Source organism: Lepeophtheirus salmonis, chromosome 12, assembly GCF_016086655.4.
Source record: "Lepeophtheirus salmonis chromosome 12, UVic_Lsal_1.4, whole genome shotgun sequence".
Classification (NCBI taxonomy): Eukaryota; Metazoa; Arthropoda; class Copepoda; order Siphonostomatoida; family Caligidae; genus Lepeophtheirus; species Lepeophtheirus salmonis.
The window spans coordinates 1,143,190-1,170,830 of record NC_052142.2 but is presented as its reverse complement, the minus strand read 5'-3'; the positions used below and the strand labels follow the sequence as shown (position 1 = coordinate 1,170,830).

Below are 27,641 nucleotides of genomic sequence, written 5' to 3'. Positions count from 1 at the left end.
TCGTGGAACAAGAGCTAAGAAAGATTGTGTAGACAGTGTGGTTTCCAATTTCCTCATAAGAATGGGAAAGTTTGCTTGCGAAAAGCATCGAATGCACAAGATGTGATAAGAGAAGCCACTATGCAAGAGTATGCAGGTGTCTAAAAGAAAACTCTAATTCGATAATCAACTCTTTTCAAAAATCTGAACTGAATAAATTACCCATGGATGTATTGATCCATGATTATCATGGAGTGAGACGTTTTCAAATCTACTGTAACGGATAAAAAACGTCTAAGTCAATTATACGTAGTATACTTCATTAAACATTTTGCTAATAAATACTTTCGTTATACCCTCAAAAATCATATTAAAGCCGGTATATGATAATCACATCAGTATTTTAAATAATGATGCCATAATTCTTTCTCCTCCTCACTCACCCCCCTTCTCCTTGCACGCGTTTTTCTCTTCTTATCAACTATTCCCATAATTAAGGGTGATAATTTTGGTAAGAATACAAAAGCGTGCGAGGAGAAAAGAAGAATTACTTATGGCATCATTGATTAAATAATATACATCTTCTTCTATCAATCATGAACGTTATCATTCCCGCCTTTATTATTCAATATTAATATAATAATATTAGATGGGGATAGTCGATAGAGAACTGAATAAAATGCCTAAAATAACGTCGCCTTCTGTCTGGATTTCTGAAAATGGAGGCCTAGGAATTTGGAAAATACTTACCGGATGAGAAACAGATGGTTTGTCGGATTTGTCGATATAAATGTGCCTTTAGTCCCCTGTCTAGAATTACACGCCACTCATTATCCTCATCTCATAACTAGAGTATGGATATTCATCTATAAAATCAATTTAACGATGAATACATCAAGTCAGACTTTAACTCTGATTTCACAAGGATGCTTATTGTATGTAATATAACCTTATCCATTGCTAATCATCTACGTTCAAAAAATTTATGGAGAAATACAAGGGTAAACATATCCCTTCCCGAGGAACCATCATTAAATTAATGGAGGATGTTGTTACTGATGTCATTTATAGAAATACATATAAAATGTTTTGAGTCATCCACACCAAATGACGATCAAGTTATCAGTAAAAAGTATTTACGAATATCGAAATGGAACTCTGAATTTTGTACTATCTCACAGTAAGTATTTAATTTTTTTTTAAATCTAACCATAAAATATGATTCTATTTTAGCTAAAAATATCAAGAATTATGATACACAACTCAGTAAAGGGCAAAAACAACTGCTTAAATGGTCACAACAACGGGGGTAGTAGCTTTGGATGGTTTGCAACAAGTTTGTCTGAGACTACTTAGTTCGTTTTAAGACTTGGGTAAGATAATTAGGTTTTCCAATATTACATAGTCATTAAATATTACTTTTTTAACCCTTAAGGCTTAGCTATGGTTGATGGGCTCCAAGAAATGGTGTTCAGAAAACTCGTAAAAGGCAAAAATAACTGTTTAAATGGTCACAACAACGAGGGTAGTTACATTGGGTGTTGCATTATAATTAACAATTGTGTATATCCTTCATGATAATAGTATGTTGTTATATAAGCATACCTTAATAACGGGGGGAAATATTTTTTGATGCTCTTAATAAGGAGTAATATCGCCGGACATTACTACATAATTAGCTTTTGCTCTAAATCTTTAAGATGAATTTATTTCTAACATTTTTTTATTAATATATTTATTGTCTAATTTTATGATTTTGACATTTACTTTATTATTAATAATTAGTTAGATCTCATCGGTAGAGATATATCTATCCTGTGCACAATTGTATATAGCAACTTCCACATGAAGAAGAGGGGTGATTATCTTTTGATTAAACTCCACGTCTCGCTTGTGTATTGCAACCTAAAGTTATGACATATTTAACTGAATTCCGATGTTAGACCAAGAAAAAATTATCTGGATCAATCTATTATTTCAATATTCTTTATTTATAATTTATTATTATTAATAGTTATATGATTTTAATTGTTTAATTTTGTATATTTAACTTAAATGTTTAATGGTTTATTTTTTAGTATGTAGATTATATTTCATTAAAGCCTTCTTTTTTAAACTTTGAGCTTCAAATATATTTCAAATACTCTACTTTGTCGTTTCATTAGCTATTATTCTGAGAATAAGGTTCATAATGAATTACAATTCCATGGAGTGTGACGTTTTCAAATCTACTGTAACGGATAAAAACGTCGAAGTCAATTATACGTAGTATATCTTCATTAAACATTTTGCTAATAAATACTAATCATAATAAAGCAGGCAGATGATAATCACATCAGTATTTTAAACAATGATACCATATGTCTTTTTTCCCCCCTCCTCCTCGCACGCGTTTTTCTCTACAATATTATCAACTATACCCATAATATATGAATCATGGTTCAATCTCTCTCCAGATTTTTAAATATAGTAATCAGAAACATGAATATGTATCATTTATAAAGAAACTAATTAAAGGTTATCCTAATAGTAATGAGGACATACAAAAAGATTCCGGTGTCAATAAGTTTGGGAATTACAATGACATTAAGATATTCCAGAATAAATTTACAGAAGTTAAGATAACATCAAGACCTCATTCTAATTGTTTTTATTTTTGTTCAAAAATGTCTCCCGTTGTTAGATTGGTAGATTGTATTAGCCATGAAAAGTACAGTCAAGAACTTTCCCCTTCACATTGCCTTGTAGCAACTTCTTCGAAATACAAACAGAACCTGAAAATTGAATATATTATCTCGAAAGTTCAAGGGATAATATATGAGGTTAAAAATAAAATATTACCGATTTCACAAAGGGGTGAAGAGTATGTACTCCACTCAATGGAGATCCTAGAAGCCGTCTCTGCCTAGTCTGAGAATACAGGAAAATCATGAATTATTACCGTGTATAAAGCTTACGGACGGACCAGGTAATTCTCTAGACCAGAGGGATTCGGAATGGCTCTTCTGTGTTATTACTTATTATTATAGAATTAAATAAATGAAAAAGATTCCCACGTATTCACATTAACATAGAATGATCGATACTATGTCATACAATATACTTAGTGATATATTGGAGAAAAGGAAGAGAGCGAGCAAGGGATATATAAAGAGCTTGCTTAGGATCCTCACTTCTTGACCTGATTACATATCTAGCGGGTTTTCTTTTCCTCCTCATTAATTAAACATATAATATTTTAAATTCTTACATTGACTTGTTTGTATTTTTTTTATTTATAATTACATATTATTTCGCGTATTTTATGATTTTTGACTGATATGATATGTGTAAAAAATAATATTAAAAAAATTAAAAACAAAAACAAGCATTCTATATAAATTTAGAAGTACCAGGACTCCTATACCTGGTGATATTTTAGACTTTGTATATAAAATTTGTGCTATCCTGTGTATTAAGTTTACAGTTCTATGACTTTGAAAAATTAATAATATAATGTATGAAAAAAAAATATATATATATAAATATATTGTAATATAATTCATAAAAAAACACTTATATTTTATGTTAAGCATATTATCACGTAAGAGTTCCTAATAACTATTTACATGTAATAAAAGGATAGAAAATGCTTGTCATACCAAAATATCTAGAAAAGAGATGCACATAATGAATCTATAATTTTCTTCAACTTATTTTCCATTGACAAAAGAGACTCAAAAGGAATAAAGAAATCAGGGCTGAATCGAATGAGGGGTTTCTGTGTTATATACATCAAGGACATTGAAGGACTCTTATGAATAAAATAGTTTTTTTAACAGTAGGAGACGAAGCAGAGGTGACTTAAGGAGGAATTGACCCAATAATTTCAATGAATGAGCTGTGAATTGAGGATGATAACTCTCTCTGTTCCTTACTGGTAATTTGAGTAGATTATTTTGTGTGTTGATGCAATTTTTTAATTCTTATAAGTTTAAGTAGGCAAGTTAAAGTATTCCAAAAATTAAGTAGACTACTTTTAGACATTAACTTATAGAAGTATAAGATGATCTAAAGGAATTTACGTAAAAAGACAATGATTAACAAGTTCAAAAGTTACTATCACAGATCTTGAAGTAAAGCGGCATATGCACAGTTAACGATCCTTCCATTAAAGAAGATGAGATACATCGAGTAAGGTACAAAGAGGAGAAATCTCTTGAACAGAAAATGACATCAAAGAGAGGATCAAAAGACTTCTGTATAGAATATCCAAAGGGAAAAATGGGAACTCCTTGGAACCGGAAAGATGGGTGGATCCATTTATCCAAACGCATCGAACGAAAGATCCCTTTAAATGTATACAAATGAAATTTCTTTCCGAGTAGTTCCAACTCTTCCCTTCTTTCAGCCCCTTCTTCGAGTAGAATAAAATTATATATTTGAAGCTAATATAATACCAATCACCAATATAATATTAATATATATCAGGTATGAGCATATCTATTCTATGGACTATGGGATGGAAGAACTGTGCCACCAGATGCCAGCAGGCCTATGACGGTACCCCCAAGAATCCTGACATCAATTTTTCTCGCAACCAAACACACATGCCAGGCTGTAGCTGATCTTGCCGAGTTCTTGCTGCATGGAGTAGATGGGGACTTCATCCACATCTTGCTTGGCATGTTCCAGTGTGATAACATCAAGCAAAGGTTCGTATTGTACTGACAACTCAGCGTAGGAAACTTTTAATCTATAGTCAGAAAAATTATGGAGGCAGAAAAAAAAGATCAGGATAAAGTCTATTGTGAAATTAAACTGCAGGTCTATTTTAGAGACCAAGAAGTTGTTGGCTGATGTTAACATTGAAAAATCAGAAATCCTCCTCACATATTTGCAGCCTTATTCTGGATACTATTACCACCTCAGGTAAAAGCAATGCATTGTGAATTGGGGTCTACATGGTACATGTTCTCTAAATTAAATTACTTCGGACGTATCGATTCCAAATCCGTCTCTTGCTATATAAAATATATTACTGGGGTGCATTTCGCTTCTTTTGACATTTCCATCATTGTCTTCCGTAACGACGTAGGGGTTAAATCTTTTCAAGTATGTGGGTGTTCTTCTTTTCGAATGTTGTATCATCAAGTCTACTGTTTTAATGTTTTTCGCTCCTTTTTACTTTTCCTGTCCTCCCGTCAAGGCCTTTGAATACTTATTGGTGCTGACTGCAGAGTTAGAGCTAATTTTCTGGGGTTCTCTCCCAATACCTTCAACTCTGGAATTCTTAGAGTTTTTTCAAAGTTTTCGGTATTATCTTCTATTTCTTCAATTCTCCTTACGACACTTACCGACTCTGGAGGTGACATAGCTGGCCTCTTTTAGCATCCCGGATTGTTAGTTCCTATATCATTTCTTATAAAAAAAGAGTAATGTCTTTGTTACCTTTTTCGTCTATCTCTTTTCCAGTTGCTACAGATTCTGAGGATCCTTTTTTGGGTTTTCGTCCCTTCCTCCAAGGAAGGGAGAATAAACTTAAGTAAATAAGTTGATTTCTCCTTCATATAGTCTATATAAGCATAGGAAACACTAAAAGAAAACACTTATTTGGTAATTAATTATAATTATTTTCACTCTTAAAACATACAATGTTTTATTCGCTTGAGGTTCTGTGAAAAAAACAAAACAATCTTTCTTGATGAAAAAAAATTGGCTATGGTAAGAAAGAAGAAATTAAATTGATGTATAGCAATATGCTCTAATAGCCATACTGTAGAGTGTAAATTTCTTTGTTGGCTGTCCATTTATAGAAACGTCCATGACATTAATATAGAAGGAAAATAAAGAAAAACAACAACTATCCTTACTTATTATATCGCCAGATATATAAAAGACTCAGATTCCAACAGATCCTGTGTCTTTGCATAGCCTTCTCAATTTCGAGTGGAATTGATATACTCCCAGGTTGTAAGGCTTTAGATATTTCCATAAAGTGTCACTAATACAGCAAAGTATAACTTGAAAGAAACAATACGTTAATATTTTTAAGATGTACCTTGTATTTCCAAACTATGGCCAGATAACTTTAGCCAGGGTGTCTCAGTTACCTTCTTTTATCAACATTATAAAATTTATAATTTTTTTTTTGCCTTATGTTTCTTCTGTATTCGTAAATTAGGTTTGAAATATACAGACAAGCTGTAAGATAGTCCGACCCCAACGATTGTTTGACCATATTTTAAAATATTGGTAGTTTTTTTATTTATATTAAATTATTGTTTTACTTTATCTTTCCATGCCTGGCTTGAGATGGGTAATTGTTACCCTTTAATGATTTTATATTATTTCCCTTACGTAATCTTTTCATTCTCAATTAATGTTGATACGTAGCAGCAACATCTCTCCCTCTGAAGTCTCTTCTGAATTGTAAGGAACTGGTTCTTCAGTCATGGTAGCTGTTTCCCAGGAATGATTTTATCTTCTTTGACTTCTTCGTTGTAAGAGGGTCGATCTCAAACCGGAGATCGACACTCCTGAGTCGGTTGTACATCCAAATCAGGGACTGTCAACGTTTGCTCTTGATTTCCGGCACGCCCACATTGATTGGCCAATTTACATTCCACCAATTTTCTTTTGAGCAACTTTAGACTTTAATAGAGCAACTTGTGTTATTGAGCATAAAAAATTTCTACTATTTGCAGGGGGATCAAAAGTGTCAAAAAAGAGTTCAAAAGACTCGTTCAAACTCATTCAAAAGAGTCTTGCAACGGAGGAGATGGGGTTCTTTCATTGTTGGTGTCAAAAGTGGCCTCTCTATCCTCAAAAGGCTCTTTTCTTCCACTTTTTATGATTCTCTAGACAATTTGATGTTAAACCTTGAGATTTTTTTGAACGGGCCCTCATTAACAGGAGAGGATTTACTTGGGCTATTTTCTTTAACTCCTCTGGGACCAGTTTGGCATTTTTGACAGATCCCTTCTTCCTCTATAACGTTTCAGTCCTTCTGACAGCTTAGACGGTGGTCTTGGAGACGCCCAACTTTTTGGAATGCGTGAATGAAAATTAGTCAATAAAATCCAAGTCTCATTTTCTCTACTTGTACGTAAGCTACTAGTTTGTTTTGTTATGTAATTACAATAACTAAACCTGAATTAATTATTGAATTAGTAAGTGTTCAGACTTCAATGTACCGACCTGTACATACTAATACTAACATTCCCAAGTGTTTAAGTTCAGCAAAAATGAACTGGTGAGATGGAACATCGACCGCTTTTTTAATGTTTATCTTTTTAATGATCAAAATTACGCTTTATTTCATTAAATTTAGCTATATATCTTGTTGTAATAATAATTGCCAAACCCGCATTGAATATATTAAAAACTTTCGTATTGATAAAAATATATATAGGGTTTTCCATTACGAGTGCTTCAATTTTTCTTATAAATAAATCACAAACATTTTAATATTTTGGCAAATTTATTTTTTGAGTACAAATAATAGGTATATACATTGATATATGAAAATTAATTTCTCTAACATGACCACCACGGCCACGTTTACAGAAGTCCAATCGCTGAACCCAATTATTCTCTACATTTTCCAATATATTGGCCGACTTTGCATGAATTTTTGCTATTTCTCTTAGCTCTTTTAACGTCGACATGACCCCAAAAGAGTATATTTAAATGTGTTAAATTACACGATCGAGGCGGCCAATCAACTGGTCCATTTCTAAAAATAACACTAGCCAAATTTGCTTTGCATTAAATCGATTGTTACATTTGCTTTGTAACAAGTAGTAACAAGTACTGTCTTGTTTAAATTACATGTTTTCCCAGTCCATACTTTACAATTGCAGTCAAAAACAATCATTTATCATTGTACGATAGCATTGTTTATTCACAGTAATATGGCAATTATCATTATCAACGAAAAAATATGGCCCAATGATCCCTCCTGAATAAATTCTATTACAAACAGTATTTTTTTCAGGATGAAATGATGTCTCAAGAAGCATGTGGGGATTGCTGCCAGCCCAATAACGTATATTTTTCTTATTAACAAAATTGTTTAGCCAAAAATGAGCTCTATCAATAAAAATAATTTTGCAATAATTTTTTATTCCGATTATTTTGATAATAAATTTGGATAATTGGATATAGGCCATGATGAAATGTATGCTAATGAAGTTTCTAAATGTCAAAGGAATAAAAGAAATATATCGTTTTTTCCCCTAACGGAATAAAAATTAAATCGTCGCTTATGAAAAACCCTTTACTTACATAAATTTTAGCGCACTATATGATATTAACTACAACTTTTTTGCTAAAAATGAGCATCAACAAATAATTTAAAAAGCATTAAAACTAAAATACTTACCATGAAAGCACAAATTTCCTAATGGAGATATAAAAAATGTTTTTTGTAATTCAAGGCTAGCTGACTTATACAAATCACTTGAAATATTCAATTGTCTTCCTGTTACTGGAACTGCCCGTCGAAATCCTAAAAGACGGTCTAAATGATAGGCAGCTATCTCTGCATTGTATCTTTCAAACTCCGTAAAATAAAACTGATTACGAAAGGATACCTGTCAAACAAATACGAATGAATTATTATTTCTTTCAACATAAAAACAATCAAATATTAATCATTAAACGAAAGTACAAAAATGACATGTTTCGTCTTACTTTTTTTCCTAATGTTAAATTTAAATAAAACAACAATTTGTATTTTCTCTTCAAAAAAGATGTAGAGTATTTTTCTTTCATCTGTTGGAATAATTTTCATAAGATGACTCTTGTATTATTTAAAGCAGCTGACTCTACCATTCATCTGCTCAAAAAAGGTATTATGTATATTTTTATATTAATTTATATCAACCTAGGGGCTTTGTTTGGAATTTGTGTAATTTCATACTCTGTTACTGATAATAATTTGATGAAATTATTAATTCAATATATGTATATGACAGTTTTCTAAATAAGAATTAACAGTTGACAACAAGAAAAATACAGAAGACTAGCTACCGTATGTTTTTTTCTTATTCTTCCTTTCCCTTGTGACAGTGAGGCTGAGATTCGATAAAAAACTTATTTGTACGAAGTGTTTGCTTTTTCTATTCTCACCTCATATTTTTTTTTCTCTTCCACCCACAAATGGAACGCTCTAGCCTGGTAAGATATGATTTATTATCAATAAATGAGTCATAACTTTTGAATCCAAGACAAAATTTCAGTTTTTAATGATGATATGAAGTCAAGTTGCACTCTTGAAAATAGAGAGTCGAGTCCAAGTCATCACCTATGGCTTGTGGACTATTAAAAAATCCTCAAGACTTTCACAAATAAGCAAAATTGGATGCTGAGAATAAAATTCAGTTTGATGTCAGAAGACAGGACATGTCAACTTGAATTTTCCGGTTTCTAATTTAGTTGAAGAGGATGGAGAGACGCCTTGGAGTAACATAATATTTTATTCTGACGTTTCAGAGGGTTTCATTTGTCTATATATATTTTAAACTCCAATATTGAAAAAAACACTATACTTATTCTGGAAGTAAAAGTATATTTCTATATATAAAGATTTATTATAATAGTGATGGTAAAAATAATCAAATCAGAGACAACGCAACTAATACCAATGTCTCTCAAACTAATATTACTTTTACATCACAAACAAATGAACATATTACGACGGAGGATTAATCATCCTTAAACCCTGAAATACTTAAAACCGCTAGTGTAGTGTCATTCAGGATCGTCGCAATCAGGATCATCGATATTATATTGTTATTTATATCTTTATTGTATTAATTTTATTTGTATATATTATATCTATTCAATTTCAGTAATACGGGAATGTATGTCTATAGTTTTTTTAATTATATACATTTACTTTCTTAATAACCAAAATAAGAAAAACAATTCATAATCGAAATCAATTTAAAACGATAAAAAAAATAATAAAGAATGATATAATAAGTAAAATAGGAATCGTATGAAATAATTAGTTTTCATACAGTCAAGGACTCCTGTAAGCAGGACTGGGCACGCGCAAACATGAATTCAAATATGCGTGCAACATAGGCCCATTGAAAAAAAACAATCCAACGTGTTTGGTAAGATAACAAGTAATAACTAATAGTTACTTTGTGGATCCCATCTTTATTGTGTTTTGTAATTCCATTCATGCCCACTAAATGTTGTGCTCCAGGGTGTAAAACGGGCTATGACAACAAGCCACAACGGTCTGGTGTTACTATCCATCTGTGGCCAAACAAAGAGAGCAAACCCAGACTTAATACAGCCTCGCTGATTGTCATTCCAAGAGAAACAGATCTGAAGAAGACAGATTAGGCACCATCCAAAAGTACAAAGCTGTGTTCCCTACATTTCAACGAATCTGATTTCATCTGTGAGTATAAAAAAAGTAGATCCTTGGCAAGGCTCTAAAGAAGAAGTAAGATACCTGCTCACTTTTGATGCGTATACTTATAACTGTCCTTCTTTTACAGGTACCTCAAACCTCAAAAGATTTAATACCATCCCTATGTCAAACTGCCCCAACTACCTAAAGCTTCATGGAGACCAACTCAGGCTGCGACCCCGTCACGTAGGGCTCAACAGTTCAATCAAATGAGTTCTATGGAAGAACTTGGTGACAAATTGGCCAAGGAGATACCCCATCAAACTTCATCCTCATCACAAAACCAAGTGCTGCCCTTTTGAAGCTATCCTTTGATGAGGAATTGGGCATTAATATGCCATTCAAAATGTACCACTCTGGTGTGTCGATTGACAAAAAGGCGGGGTCACACATCACCTCAGAAGGCAAGGTCAACACTGTAATTCAAGCCATCAATTTGACTTCCATTCTGGGACCAAAAGAAGAATTGAATGAAACAGAGACCTGGGAAGACATTTTCAACAACTTTGTGAAGTTTCTCAACTCCTCAGAGATGGAACCTAAGCAAACTTCTAAGCTTTCTTTCTTGAGAGATTTTGTCGACTTTCTCTTCGAGTGGTAAAACAGTAAAGCCCCTGGCCTCAGAAACCTTCCTAGCAACAAAGCTGACGTTATCGCCGTTGTGGGAGTAAAGTGCGTGGAAGGACACTCCTGGTCAGCTTTGCTTAAAATAATTTCATTCGCTTTGTTTTATGTCATGGGTAAAAATTTAAGTGCTAAACTGAATGATGACATCCGATTTTTAACAAAATAGAGAATGGCAGCTAAGAATCCAGAAGCTAATAGAAAAAAAAACTAGATTTCAATCTAAACCTTCTGGCTTGTAGACTGGGACCAACTTTGTACTTTTTGATTGTGCCTTTTCTTTTTTATATGTTTTTAATGTTTATTTTGATTAAAGTACAAATAAAATACCTCTTCTATTAGAAATATATAGCTTCATTTTTATTATTTTGATGATTTTCCCTAGCAAAATACTTTTAAAAACTCTTTATTTGGGAGCAAAACTCTTTATTTGGGAGCAAAACACTTTAAGAGAGACATTCCATATATGATATATCAATATAGAATAAGCAAAGACCTATAATGGAAACGTGGGAGCGCAGTGCCCTGTCCTGCTTGTAGGAGTCCTTGATTCAGTCTTCATACTCGTCCTGCCTCCATACCATATGAAAAAGAGCAAGAGAGAAAGAAAGGGAAAAGAAGAGTGCGGACCCGTCAGTTTACAGTATGGTGAATCATGCGCCCACAATTAATTCTGTTAATACTTGGATTTAGCTCAGTTTTCTCTCTCTCTGTCTAATTATTCATTTTCTCTACTTTGTTAAAAACGTGCATATAGTAGTTATGGTATGGATATTTAACAAATGCTAAAGTAATTGAAAGGTCTTCATTATAATCCATATCATACCCCCCACACACTATAATATACTCTACTTCAGCAGTAGACAAAGCAACCGATTTTTTGGTTCTGGCCACTCCAAGGTCCAATCTGAAACAGATAACCTGAAGTGGATCTTTTACCAATAAGTTTTCCTTCTCACTCATACTCCAAAAATTTCGCATGTTTCTTGACGATTCTAACAAATTCCATAATCTAAAGTTTCCTTCAGCTATAATATGATGTTTTATTTGTTCATATTGTTTCTTCCTCTTTTCTCTCATCATAAGTACCACGGTAATAAAAAAAAGTTGATTCAAATTCATTAATGTTTGATATTTTCTATTTTAAATATAATATAATTTTAATTAAATAATCTTCTTTCAAGCTAATGAATGCAAAAATGTATTACAAATGACTTCATGTGGAGGGAAATCAATTTCAAACGATAAATTATATGTGAAAAGATATATTGTTGCCTTAATATATGTATATATATGATGATAAACTTTCAGAAGGGGGAAATTCTTTCGACGAAACATCCTAGAACCCTTCAAAATAGACTTTGTGTCGGTTGACAACTTAAAGCTAGCATTTGGAATAGAAAATACCCTTCCTTCTTTCAAGAACAGCGTTATAGCTAGCGTTTTATTCTTAGACTCTGATCTAAGGACTTTTATTTATTTTTAGTAGCCCCTGACTCAGACTCTAAGGGGACGACTGGTATACTATAGAGAGTTAAAATTTTGTATTTCATTTATTGTATGTAATTAATGTTTAATACAAAATAATATAAGTGTTCATGGATAACTCATTAAGTGTAGTTTTTTTTTTTCATTTATATGTTGTGTAAAAATTGTGATATCTGTACAAGTTACAATTTCTTCTTCTTAAAATCATTTTTTTATCAGACAATTGGTCATACTAATTACCATCTATTAATTGATACTAATAAATTTAATTGTATTGACATACAGTTCCAACTTTTCTCTTTTCTCTCCCTTCTCTCCTTCTGCATTAATTCCAATTTGAATACATACCTCTCCAGCTAGTATTTATGACGTTACAGCCAACTATTGTATTCAACATCGACAATCAGATAATCAATAAACAATTTCATTAAATTCCTACGCTAAGAAATAATGGGGGAAGCATATCATATGATACTGTTTATTTTCAATCTTTGTACATAAATTGGGCGTGTAATGTATCCATATATAATAATAATATTGATTAATACCTACATATTGAATAACGGATATAGTAAAGGTATTGTTACAGTCCTAGTATTTATGAGTAACTTAACTTTGGGCGGTTGAACCTTACAATGAGTCACAGAGTTATAGTAATTTTTATGAAAATTGTCAAAAGATATACAAATTATATGTTGGTCATCCATGGAATATTCAATTATTACATTATCCTTATTGGAAGACTGTATATCCTTAATTTCAAATTAGTCATCTCATTATTTGGTTGCAACTTGTGCAATTTGATTCTACAAGTTATAACTTGTATAAAATCGCAAATTGTACAGGAAATATATATTTTTATATTAGAACTGGGACGGTACGCTAAGCCCACAGTTCGGTACTAACCGTAGTGCAGCCTTCATGGTATACGATTTGGTATGGAATAATTGTAAAATAAAAATTAATAGAATTAATTTAGTTTTTCAATTTTTTTTTGATTTTTTTATTCTTAAATAATTTCTTTTCTACGCAAACGAACTATTCCTAAATACCAAAAAAATAAATATATATTGATTTAAAATATGCCCGGGTTATATAATACTCTTATTCATGAATTAATATATATATAGATATTTTTTTTGCGAAAGATGAGCTTGTTTACATATTCTGGTAATAAACAAGAGCGACGAGCAGTCATACTATCGCCAGGTGTCTAAAAAGTTGTTTTGCTTGACATAGATGTATCTCTAGTTGCTAATTATAGTGAAGCTATCATGGAAACATTGGAAAATTTCTTTAAATTATCTCTCCACCATACCACTAGGTTTTCTTAAACTGGGATGTAATTTATAATTTTGTAAGTCATTATCTTTTTTTTTTGTATAGGAAAATACATACATTATTTTTTATATATAAAGATTATTATCGATTAAAATTTTACCCCACTAATATATAACTCCTGCACTGAGGGTAAAAATGAACAAACCCGTAAAAGTCGTACCAAACCAAACCACGGTACAACCCCATACAGTACCAGCCTTAATATGTATATATTATGGTAGTTTTAATATCACAATACTCATTATGAAATAAATTTATTAGTAGCTATTATGTGAGCGCCATTAGTAATTCATTTAATAACAATTCTTAGTATTCACACAAAAAAGTACTGAACATCTTATACCTACATGATTTCCTGAAAACCTCATAGGCTTAAACAGTGCCTTGCCATTCTTAATCAGATTAATTATAAGCTTAAGTTGTGTTCCAGCCTCCTCTTGCATAACCGTTAAAATATTTGTCCTTCTCATTGAATAAATAATCGATTCTACGATATAATTGCTTTCTTTTGTTTCCTGATAAATTCCATTTGTATTAATCCCAAAATAAAAAAGATCCCAGATTGTTAGATCTTTATCTGTAATATTAATTTGAGTATTATTATAATTTTTTCAAATATTATTTTAATACTTTTATCTTGAATAATTCCCTTGAGATTAGTTTTTTGACTTGATGAAAGATCCGTATTGGTATCCCCAATTGGTTTCGTATTCCAGTTCATCAGTTGTATTTTCATTAGTACTTCAGATAAATCCTTAAATGTGTATAGATCATAGTCTATTGAGCTAATTTTCAAAGTCATGTTACTACTTTCGGCCTATAAGATTGATACATATTCATAATGAGCAAAAATACAAAATGAGATATACCAAATCCAATGTAATTGACGTGTTTATATCAGAATATGTTTTTCTTTTGAAAAATAGTTGGCTCATTACAAAAGAAGTAATCATTAAGACAAACAATCCAATAAAGATGCGTTCTTTCAGTTTCATTAGGATGGTTACATATAGGGCTTTTTCTTTTAAATATATTTTGAAAAAATGGATAGCTGAAGTTAGTTATATCCTATAATTGAACAAAAAGTGAAGATAATTTATTTACGCTAGATATTGGAAGGAATGAAACTAATTGTTTAATATTGCAGATACTGTACAAATGTTCATGCACGAATACATATTAAAGTATCCGAAATTATGATGTTTTTAAGTACACCAGTAAATAATTTATTTAGATGTATTTTGGGATAAGAATATTGGCTTAATTGTGGTAAGCGTAAAAACCACGTCTAGGAGAATGTCATCAATATATGGTAACATTGAGAGACAACATTTATTCTGAAAAAGATTACTATAAAATATTGTCGTCCTTGTTCGCTGATTCGTTATAATTCTCAAAATAGGAAGGAATAATAAATGAGTGCTTTCATATATTGCTCTTACCAACATATACTTTTTTAAATTTACGCTCACCACATTTTATACAATATTCCCATCCTTAGATATTTTGATATAGTGAACTTAATAAAATAATATTTCAAGATTTTATAGGATAATTATTGGCACTGTATTGCTAGCTCAGATTTCAATTCAGTTACTAGGTAAAATAAGAGAAATTGAAATTTTTGGTGAAAGTGCCGTCATAAATTTTTCAATAGTATCACTTTTTCTTCTTCATACTAGTATGTGGTATAGTGTCGATCCTTATTTTGGACTGAAGACTACATCCCCGTTCTGTTCAGTCTCGCCTGACCTGGTTTAGTCCTGTATATCAGTCCTAAAACTTCTTAAGTTCGGTCCTTGAGGATGTCATTCGACATTTTTTTATAAATCAGTTATTGTACTGCGAGTTCAAAGAACAGACAGGCTTAAGGCCCCATTCCAAAGACTGATAGCACCAATCCTAAGACTGCTCTGGACTGGACAAAATAAATAAGGACTGATACAATACTACTAGTGTATAATTTCAATTAACTGTAACTGTTGATAAATCAAGTTATATTTCGTATTCTACTGTTCGATTAAAACCTTTGTTTATTAGTATCGTTAAACTACAAAACGAATCATGAAGAAAACATGAGTCCCACACTATGTATTTGTTTTGATGAGTAAGAAATTTATATTTGCGAATGGAATATCAAAGATTAGATTACTCATATCACATTATTTACTCTGATATACTATATAAATGTGTATATTTGTTATAAATCAATCTATAGTTATTATTTTTGTAAACATTCTTCTTAAATTAGATAATTATTATTTTAAATAAGGGAAATGATTCATGAAGTTTGTCAGATTCCTTTGAACGCTGGGAAATATAAAAAACGTGTTTATAGTAGTTATGGCATTGATCTTTAACAACTACGAAAGTAAATAATGAAAGGCATTTTATATAATACATATCATACTCCCCACAATATAGTATCATACATCAACGAAGTCTCTTTATATCATCATTCCAAATCAAACATGATATGGATCTATTGATACATGCAATGAATTCAATAAGAGCAAACATACTGAAGCAACGATAATTTCGATATTTCTTGAAAGGTATGAGTACGAATTTCACCGAGGTACTTTATTAGACAAATGGTTGCTGGTTAAAAATGGGAAGATTATAAAAAATAACATGGCAAATCAAAAAATCTGTTGTTATTATTATTTTGTTTTTTATCTTATTGCTTCCTTTGGTTTTAATTTGGACATGCAAATGCTATTTCGGTATTGTCAAGCGATTAGATACTTCAAAATAATTCCAATTATTAGTTAAAAAACTATTATTGATATGTATTACAAACTATTCTAAGCTAAATAAAAGGGAAGAAGGTTTTTAAAAAACTTAATTTTCCTAGTATTACTAAAATATAAATATATCTCTCTAGAGAGATTAATCAAAATCACAAAGCAAAAGAGGCTTTTTTAAGGCATAATATTCGGTTATGTTAACAACTATATTTATTATATTCAAGATAAATGACAAACTAAGATCTAATTGTTATTTTATGTTTTTCAAATGAGCATTTTATATTTAGTGCACAATATCACTTATTTGTAATATATTATTGATTTCTTCGCCATACTGATGGTTATATTTATTTGAAAATGTTTGTTCTGAACTATTTACTTTTTATTAAAAACAACTTTAAATCCCTTTTTCTCAAATTAGTTTTCGTATTGTAATCTTCGGAAGGTGAAAACTTTCAATAATAGCATTGTCTGATAAGAGAATAAATTAATATTATAAAATGTATTAGTACAATTAGTTTCAGAAATTGAATTTTCTCCTATATTGACTCCACTGCGATGTCATCAAAATAGCCACTAGAATCGTAAACAAAAGCAAATAAATCTCTTATCCACATACTTTATATATAGTCACCTAGATTTATTTCTGTCAGAGCTGATTATAGCTGATCTAATGAAACGTCATGAGCATTGTTCTTTCTCTCCTCCAAAACGTTCTTCAAATTGTCACAGTTACCATGTTTATTTTCGGTTTGTGTTTTTTTTTTAAAACATAAACATTCAATACTGAATGTTTATCATCGCATATTTTCATACATACATAAATTATATTTTACTCGCTGGATAGCTCTTAAGTTAAATTTTTTTTTGTAAAAGAACAAATGTTTCATTAAGTTCAGTCAAATTTTATCAAATCTCGGATTACTCAAATCATATGTCATGGTCAAATTATGAAATTCGTTAATGGAACATTCTTCTAGATTTAAGGAAGCAAGAGTTGATTTTAATATAAAAGTCCAGGATTTCAACTTTGTTCAATTAGTAGAGTTAATATGTTTAATGGCCTGAATTGTCCAATCAATACTAACACGATAATGTTACATTTTTAGTTATTTTATTCTATAAAACAACGTATCACATTATCAATAAACGGTTAGTTATGGGAAACATTTAATTATTGTCGGTTAATAATTTATTGGTTGGATATACAATTTCCTTACGAGGGTAATATTACAAATTACTGAGAAGCAATTTAGTAATTAAGTAAAGGATTTCGAATTCACTAAGTTTTGAAATCGTAATGGCATTCAGATTTTTCAATGGAATTATATTGAAGTTAAAAAATCTCTTATATTTTCTCTTTGACATAATCAGGTAAGAATTACTTAGAAATATGAATATAATCGTGTTAGGAGCATTTGCGTTGAACATTTCCGCCTTGTAACGCTTTCATCTTGTGATGTTTTTTGTTTGAGACTTTTTTGCATTGGATAATAATATAGGGTATACTACTTCTTCTTAGTTATAGATTTTTACTTAAATTTTTACCGTTGTATTCCCGCTTTGAGAAGTTAAAAACAAAAAGGTAAACAAGCTAGACAATCACAATATTCAAACCTTAATACGCAGGATTAAAAGCATTAGGAAGGAATAACAGAATTCTAATGCTACGGTTCGTTGTGAAAAATAATTAACATTCATATGCTGTCAATTTCTTCATCAACATGCGATGAAAAGAAGAGATATTGAAATCGCTACATACATCAATGATTGTACTAGAGTTAAGATTTAAGATCAAGATGGGGACCTTGTCCATGGAAGTCTACATGCATTTGTGAATATGATATATTTATATAAATATAATATATCAGCATACTTTATTCACTTATCAGTTATCACAATCATAGATTTTACTGTGCTAGCTTGGACTCCTTCACTTTTGCTTACCTCCCTGTTCCTCGGAAGTAAACTATCTTGCAATCTTGTGTGTTTATATCTTAGTTGTATTTTGGGATTCTATGTGGCAATTAAATAACGAATGGAAGAAAAGCATAGTTTCAAGACCCTTCCCAAATAAAACATCCCTTTTCATTGGTTGATAAATAGTAAATACAAGAGCCCGATTGATCAGTAGAGATGTCGAACTTTTAGGATTTAATAGGATAAGTACATCTTCACAGTTTCAGGTTTAATGTTGATATATCATTTGCTAATATAGTACTAACTATAGTTATTATTTAACAGCCAATTTCACACTCTTAAAAACTCAGAGAGTACATACCTTGGATGAGACATTGAACATCGGCGACAATAAAATTCCAAACAACTTAAGCAAATCGTACGATTGGTAGTCTAATCTTCCTAAGACATCAAAGGAATCTTCGTTGTGTGATGCTATAACCGGAGATATCTCTTATGGCCAAGAATTCTTTAACTTGTGTTGGACAAAATCATCTTTCATCAAAGTTCATCTCCTGAAAGGATACAGAAGAATAAAATCATCCATTTCCATTTTGAAGTTATACAAATTGCAGCTCAGTGAACTATACGGATACTTAAACGATCATAAACATTGTATTGACCTCCAAGCTGTATAAAATAAGTATGTGTGAAGTTGTGCAATATATAGATGAACAGTCAGAAATCCCTTTCCATTGTATAATACAATAAATTGTGATATATTTAACCTTTACATTTTTATTTAAAGAAACCGTATTAAATTATTGTAAGTAAGTCCCACAAAATATTAAAAATTTCATGAAAGATATAATTTGGGACATGATTATGAATTATTTATTGGATCCAGTTTATTTATATTTAACTCACAATGTATATGAGAAAGGAAAGATAAAAAAAAGTTTTTAATTTTATGAGAGTTTCTTTAATATCACCCTCAAGGGCTTTTGAAATTACATTTCATCATGATTTGTCCAAGGAATCATTTAATGCATGTATGAACTTCTTTTGGTTAAGTATAAATGGATAATCAATTTGAGGCTTACATTAAATCTCCAAAGACATATACCCTGTGAAATCCTCCTGTTGATTAGAGAATAACTAAAGCAAGGACTTGTACAATCCTGTAAAATCCTGATTTAATTGAAAAGTGGACTAGGTAATAATAAATACTAGGATTTATTGTTTCCTTCATTTTAAATATTAACTTATTTTATCGAACATTCGTGAACATTTAGTAATGATATAGTCAGGAATGTAAGTCGATAAGAACTTAATATCATCATTTCTTTTCTGTTTTTGAGCTTATGTCTGAGCCCAATAAAATTTATTTATTACTATTAGCTATTTCCAAAAATATTGTCGTTACTTTATAAACTGTAAAGAAGTGAGGGGCATACCTCCACATAGCCCACCGGTGGCATAGAAACTGTACTACAAATGACTTCTTGATTTAAAGAATATATAAAATTTATCATGACTAGTATAAATATATATATATGTATATGTAGAAAATAAAACAGAAAGAAAATTAAAGTAAAATTTGAAATTAACATCTCACTGATCTTACTACTATTTTCTTGATGCACATGTCAAGTTTAAAGATTATATGATACTATCAATAATTATCTAGCAAGCTTTTTTCAAATATATCTAAATACCTTAGTACATGACAATTCCCCATGTTTGAACTATAGCTCTGCAAAAACCTCGAATGGCATATTGGCTTTTTAACGTTATTTTTGGGCACAATAGAGGATATTATTTTATCCTTATTTATTACAAAGACTCTAATAAGTAAGAGATATAATTATCTTCTTAAAAGACTGATCCATGCATCTCGTATGAAAGAGAAGTAAATGATTGTTCAAGTATTAATGACTATAAAAATTATAAATTAAATTAATGAGGAGGTAATTTATGTTAAAAAATAGATGGAAACTATTAAAAACCATAACATTGACGATGAAATAAGGTGTTATAAAACACCTTGACCTTACCCAATAAGTAAGGGTGATAATTTTGGTAAGAATAGAAAAGCGTGCAAGGAGAAGAGAAGAAATACTTATGGCATCATTGATTAAAAAATATACATCTTCTTCTATCAATCAAGAACGTTATTATTCCCGCCTTTACTATTCCATATTAATATAATATTAGATGGTGATAGTCGATAGAGAACTGAATAAAATGCCTAAAATAACGTCGCCTTCTGTCTGGATTTCTGAAAATGGAGGCCCAGGAATTTGGAAAATACTTACTGGATGAGAAACAGATAGTTTGTCGGATTTGTCGATATAAATATGTCTTTAGTCCCCTGTCTAGAATTACACGCCACTCAATATCTTCATCTCATAACAAGATTCATCTATAAAATCAAGTTAACGATGAATACATCAAGTCAGACTTTAACTTTGATCTCACAAAGATGCTTATTACATGTAACATACCGTTATCCATTTCTAATCATCTACGTTCAAAAAATGTATGGAGAAATACACGGGTAAACCTATCCCTTCCCGAGGAACCATCATTAAATTAATGGAGGATGTTGGTACTGATTTCCGCCATAGAAATACATATAAAAATGTTTTGAGTCATCCACACCAAATGACGATCAAGTTATCAGTAAAAAGTATAAAATATTTACTAATTTCGAAATGGAACTCTGAATTTTGTACTATCTAACAGTAAGTATTCAATTTTTTTTAAATCTAACCCTAAAATATGATTCTATTTTGGACAAAATTATCAAGAATTATCAAACACAACTCATTCAATGGAAAAAAAGAGCTTCAAAGGTCACAACAACGGGGGTAGTTACATTGGGTGTAGCATTATAATTAGCAATTGTGCTTATCCTTCATGATAATAGTATGTTGTTATATAAGCATAAATAACGGGGAAAAAATCTTTTTTGATGCTCTTAATAAGGAGTAATATCGCCGGTCATTACTACATAATTAGCTTTTGCTCTAAATCTTTAAGATGGATTTATTTCTAACATTTCTTTTATTAGTATATTTATTGTCTAATTTTATGATTTTGACATTTACTTTATTATTATTAACTAGTTAGATCTCATCGGTAGAGATAAATTTTATTGTTATTATTTATTTGATTCCAATTGTTTAATTTTGTATATTTAACATAAATGTATGATGGTATATTTTTTAGTATGTAGATTATATTTAATTAAAACCTTCTTTTTTAAACTTGGAACTTCAAATATATTTCGAAATACTCTACTTTGTCGTTTCATTAGCTATTATTCTGAGAATAAGATTCATAGTGAATTACAATTTCATGGAGTGTGTCGTTTTCAAATCTACTGTAACGGATAAAAAACGTCAAAGTCCATATGTCTTCCCCCCCCCCTTCTCCTTGCACGCGTTTTTCTCTACAATATTATCAACTTTACCAATAAGACTATATTACTTGGATTTAAACTAGTTTTTACAGGAAAGAAAAGTGTATATCGGTTGGGACAAGAAAGAGAAGAAAATGCCTCATCATTCATGAGTAGTATTTTGAATTCCCTTCTTTTCAATAATTACTTCGCGGGAATAGCATTGAATCTCGTGTCCTCTTGAGTTCCACTGGTGTATTACAATGTCTAAAATATGTTGTGTCTCTGTATGTTGGACAGGATATAAGAATGAAGTGAAGCATTCAGGGGTTATTCTTCATGTATTCCCGAAGAAGGATGATCTTTTGTCATGAATGAACTCAAGCAATTCCACGATCGAATTGAAAGTCAAGTCAACATGAAAAGAGTTTGTTCTTTTCATTTCAATACCATTCAATTTTCCAGATTTTAATTTATAATATATATATTAGACTCTATCTAGGGAATGACGACATCGTCCTTCTACATGGGACACTAGAAACAATTATGTATTTCTTCATCTATGACATTGAGGGGACAAAAACATAAACAAAGGGATAGATATCATGCTTACTTATGCAACTCCATAGTCCTATTTTTCAATTCTTAACTCAACTCTTCGGTTTTTTGTTAATTTAAGGTATTCATTTAAAGTAACGCTTTTAATTTTCAGCAATGGCTCTTATTTGAAAAAGGGCATCGACATCTTTGAATAAACTTATATAGAGCGAAAGAATACTGAAATTACCATCTATTCAGTGGTTAACGAAGCTTTCAAACGGCTTTACAGTCGATACAGGACTAATTCCTCAACCCATAAAATATTTAGAACAAATAATAAAGAATCTCAACGATAAAGAAATAATTGTAACCATCATTATGGAAGAAGTATATTGGTAAGCTTCAAGAAATTTAAAGCAATTTTATACGAAATTTATAGCTTTTTCATTTCAGTGCAAAAGTTTGAGTATACAGGAGGGAAATTTTACCGGATCAGACATGGAGGGGATACACCAACCAAGATTTTGCTTTGTGTGATGATCAAGAGCTTAACTAACAAATATGAAGGCACTATTGCATGGCACCTTCGACAAAATTAGACTCTAAAATTCTGAGAAAATTATTCTACCAAGTTGTTGAAGTAATTACACCTGTTGGTATTGAGCCAGTTGCATCAGTACTTGATGGGATATTCAGCAAACCGAAAATTCTACACTCAAGAGCTATGCAACAACACATTGGATATGCATACTGTCAACCATTGCGACAGTGGGAAAAAGTTATTTTTGTTATTTGATTCAGTTTATGTATTTAAGTGCATATGCAACAACTTACTGGAAAGAAAGTTTTTGAATTATCCTTCGTTTGTGGGTGAAGAAATGATTGCTGAATTTATCCATATAAAAAAATTATATCATCTCGAGCAAACAAAACCTGTGAAGTATGCACACAAATTGAATGACAAAGTTCTTAACCCTCATCCGATTGAAAAAAACCAACGTCAAGCTAGATGCTTTGTTCCATGAAAGTACCATTTATGGTCTTGAATTTTATGCAAACAATGGTTACCCTGAATTCCATACAACAGCAAACTTTTTGAAGCTTATTAGGCACTGGTGGAATTTATTCAACGTTAAATCTTCTACTACAGTCCTAAAAAAAGAAACATCTGAATCGTGAACCCATAACACCGTTTAATTTTGAACAAAAGAATGCTTTTTGCAAAAAAAAATATTAATTGGTTGGAGAATTTTCGAACAAAATCATCAAAAGAAAATTGTTTTAGTGCAGAGACATTTTTCACATTAATCCAAACAACTTCTGCTATGATGGACTTGACTCAATATCTAATTTCCAATAAAAGTTTTAGTTATGTTTTAACTGGACAAATTCAGTCAGACCCCTTGCATCGAAAGTTTGGTTTTTGTCGATATAGTAGTCGATGCAACTATTACACAAGTGTGAGACAGTTCCTTGAAACAGAAAAATCTGTACAATTATCTTCACTTATCAAGTTCAGCAAAATGAGGTTGGTGGACATTCGTGAACATTTTGTTCAGAAATTTGAGGATGATCTTTTTACAGCTGCAGATCTTCTTCTGGAAAACTTAAGTATCAATGTCATTCCAGCGCATGTTACCTCAGGAATAACATTTTATTTTTCAGGATATTGTGAAAAATCTATTTTGTCCATAGTTAATTGTTCCTTTTGTAAACTTTACTTAATAAGTGAAGATGACAACTCGCAAAGTAATCTTTCAATGTTATCTCTATTTGACGAAATCGATAACCACACCCTTGAATCACATAAGGATTTTATCAAAAATATATCAAGAGGATCTTTAATAGAAACATCAGACAAACTATTTATACTGATTCAGGAAGCAGCAAAAAAAAAAGTATTTGGTATAAGGTAAAGAAGTTGATAACTGAGAAGAAATAAGCTCTATGATATTAATTTGGCTTTGAAATATAGATTTTTTTAATGATAACTGATAGTATGATTTATTATTTCTTAATAAGTGGTGAATTGAAGTGCATAGATTGGGGATATCTAATTTATATTTTATTTTACTAAAATGTAGATGAAATGAGTGATATTCAGACTTATTTATACTAATACATAGCTTTAAGAGTGCTCCTTCTAATGTACAAGTTATATGTTGGTTTAAGTCCATGTATATATTGTAGTCATTGCCTTACCTGAGCACATTTTTGGTAATACTTTAAAGATGGTCATAAATCTAATTTAGTATAACCAACAAAAATAAAACTTCTATTAAGGTATAGGTCTAAGAAGAACCTGTTACGTTTTAAAAATCTGAAGTTTGTTAACGTTTTAATAACTTTATATAGTCGACTAATTGAAATAGATGTACTAAAATAACAAATACAGCAGGGAAATATAATAAATTCACTAATAATATATATATAATTTGAAACAATTATAAATATAAATACTGGATTCCTCAAACTTAATACAACAAGATTTCGGTGTTATATCTACAATCTATCGAAAAATATCAAAAACTTAATACAAAATGAGATATGTTATAGCGATTTAGTAATATGTATAAATATTATTATATAACTACAGATCCCATTAAGTTTAGTCGGACGCCCTTCTCTCTATTTGAAGGAAATTAGTAAGATGGAAATTGATGATCTTATTCTTCTATATCCCTTAAGGAAAGGAACTTTGATAAAAGATGATATTCTCCGAAACAAGTTAATAAATTCTTGCTCATCAAAACTATCTCCCGTTCCAGCATCCTGCGGAGGAGATTCTCTTGATTTTTTTGGAAGATTAGCCGAGCAATGGCACGATTTGCTTAGGTTCCTTAAAATTTTATAATATATTTATATTTTATATAAATATTTATATATCATATTCATAAATGCATGTAGACTTTCATGGAGGAAATCCCCATCTTGATCCATAACTCTAGTGGAATCATTGATGTAAGTAGCGATTTCAATATCTCTTCAGTTCATTGCATTTTGATGAAGAAATGGACTACATATGAATGCCAATGATTCTTCTCGACGGACCGTAGCAGTAGCATTCAGTAATTCCTTCCCAATGCTTTGAATCCTACATATTAAGGTTTGAAGAATTGCGATTGTCTACCTTGTTTGCCTTTTTTTTTCTAATTTCTTAAAGCTGGAATACAACGGTACTACTTTAACAGACTGAACGACTCAACAGAAAGAGCAGACACTCTGTAGAAGAAGAACATGTTGTTTCATTCTCTTTCCTTAAAGGTCTTAGATTGGTTTTATTTGTTATTTTGTTGGGTTAATTTAATTATTTGTTATAATTAGACAGTAATTGCAATTTATTTTTCTTAATGGTAATAGTAAATGTGTAGTACAGTGTAATAAAAAAATAGATCAGCTACAGATAAAAATTATCTGGGCTTCTCGTTCATGAAAACGTTTACCCTTCTAAAACACAAAAATAGATGGAAGTTGTGGATCAATTCCATCAAACGTGCTAATCGGAATCCTAACAAAGGATTAACAATTTGTAAAGTAATATGTTCATTTGCCATGAGGAATTCACCTTTTCGCTTCAAGCGTCTTTTTTTTTCTCCAGAAAGAGTTCCAATAGGAATTTTGACTGACTGTCATCTTCACTTAGACGGTAATGTGAAATCATTTCAGTCCTTAGAATCTGTCTTTTTTGTGACGCACAAAGATAACACACAACGTTTTGGATCAAGACAACATTAATGAATATAGTCTATTTATGAATTACTCCTTCACAGTAGTAGTAACGGATAATTAACTTAAATAGACTTCTTTGTATCACAGTAATTTTGAGAAACTTGAAAGAAAGTGATCAATATTTCTTTTCATGAAAGTCAAATAATTTTTATAATGGAATGACAAGTATCCAATAAGTGACACCATCTTTAATTCGCAAATTATTTGCAATCCTAAATTAATTTTGTCAAAAATTTATAAATCAAAAGTAATCTAACTATTGTAGTATCACCAACTGGATGTATTATGTATGATGATGTGAACGATAGTTGTTATTGTATATATATATTTCTCAGATTTAAGCTATCATGAGTTATTGTTATTTTAATATTATGTTTGGTGATAAATGATGTTTGAGAGGTTTATTGCTGAGTTGTGTGTCTGGATATGATACGCGTATGATGGTAATCACCAAAGCCAAACATCACATGCTGGGAGCAGGTGATGAGGTGAATTGGAGAGTTCTAGAACAACTAGCATTAGACCCCAAACGTCTATAAATATATGTTATGATGTATGTAGGGGAATCAATCGCCAGATTATCTCCGAAGAACTAAGTAATAAATAAGGCAGTGTGCAAACGTACTACGTGATTCTTATTATCAACCCTAAACTCCCAAACAACAACTTAAGGTAGGCCTAATAGTTATCCCATTGATCACAGCGGTGTTCTCATTTGACTCCCACTAAATTGTATCCTGAGAAGGAATGCTTATCAAATATTGATCTTATATTAATCCAAACTAAAAATATAAGTAAACTTTGTAGTAGCCTTTTCCACGATTGCTAGAAAAGGACACTACAAATTGGCGCAGTCGGTAGGATGCTGTCAGTCTTGAGCAACTTTTGCTCTTGCTTTAGTTTATTTTTGTTATCGGCCGAAAATTGCAAATGTAAAGTAATGTAAAAGTAGATTTTGTAAACATCTCTCAAGATGTAAGTACGGTATAGGACCTAATATTTGAAAAGCCTCCCGAGGAGAACGGTAGTGACGTAATCTTAATGCGGTAGAGGACAGGGCAGGAAAAGATTCTCAGTATTCCTTTAAAGTAGAATCAATGCGCAAAATCACTGTCCACCCTACAGTTTAGTGCAGTAAATTTACGGAGGGTAGTTATTAGATCTGACTGTAGATTTCTTAAAGAAATATGTAATCAGTAACCCAAAAAATAAATTTAAGTCAATGATAAAATTTAATGTCGGTTAAAAATTATTGAATTATCATGTGACTTAAGGGGAATGGGATGAGTGGGAGTATATAGACAAATTTATATATGTTATCTCTTTTGTATAATTATTTTGTGTTTATGTATTCAATTTTACATGTATATATTTATGTATGTGGGATCGAAGAATATAATCTGACATACATGTTCACTCCGTGTGGGGCATCTATAGCAGATATATATTTGGAGATGAATAATTAAATTGA

The 27,641-nt window shown here is 30.9% G+C and overlaps 1 protein-coding gene and 3 long non-coding RNA genes across 35 annotated transcripts in view; 3 read left to right on the top strand and 1 right to left on the bottom strand.

Moving 5' to 3' along the window:
- Positions 1 to 27,641, bottom strand: part of LOC121126990 (extracellular serine/threonine protein CG31145) — a 123,647-nt gene that overhangs the window by 53,785 nt on the left and 42,221 nt on the right. For 19 of the 31 annotated variants that reach the window (XR_011783067.1, XR_011783066.1, XM_071892490.1 and 16 more), the window contains 4 exons: positions 14,716 to 14,914; positions 14,477 to 14,663; positions 14,194 to 14,423; positions 8,345 to 8,555 (listed from right to left, as the gene is read on the bottom strand). Coding sequence is in view for 29 of the 31 variants with exons in the window: in XM_071892490.1 (XP_071748591.1) it covers positions 8,345 to 8,555; positions 14,194 to 14,423; positions 14,477 to 14,663; positions 14,716 to 14,841 (754 nt within the window). In the remaining 2 variants the exon portion in view is untranslated. Of the gene's footprint in view, positions 1 to 8,344; positions 8,556 to 14,193; positions 14,424 to 14,476; positions 14,664 to 14,715; positions 14,915 to 18,543; positions 18,680 to 18,877; positions 19,071 to 27,641 lie in introns of those variants that run through there. The other 12 variants (XM_040722353.2, XM_040722354.2, XM_071892486.1 and 9 more) reach the window with 4 other exon arrangements.
- On the top strand, positions 462 to 2,127 carry LOC139906902 (uncharacterized). Its single transcript, XR_011783077.1, has 3 exons — positions 462 to 1,159; positions 1,213 to 1,352; positions 1,415 to 2,127. It is a non-coding gene; the product is annotated as an uncharacterized lncRNA (long non-coding RNA).
- Positions 9,995 to 12,627, top strand: LOC139906901 (uncharacterized). The gene is made up of 2 exons (XR_011783076.1): positions 9,995 to 10,426; positions 10,482 to 12,627. It is a non-coding gene; the product is annotated as an uncharacterized lncRNA (long non-coding RNA).
- LOC121126993 (uncharacterized) lies at positions 21,998 to 24,432 on the top strand. Of its 2 annotated transcripts, XR_005867406.2 has the most exons (4): positions 21,998 to 22,308; positions 22,393 to 22,836; positions 22,895 to 24,052; positions 24,107 to 24,432. It is a non-coding gene; the product is annotated as an uncharacterized lncRNA (long non-coding RNA). The 2 variants fall into 2 exon arrangements; XR_005867405.2 differs by having other exon boundaries at positions 22,895 to 24,432.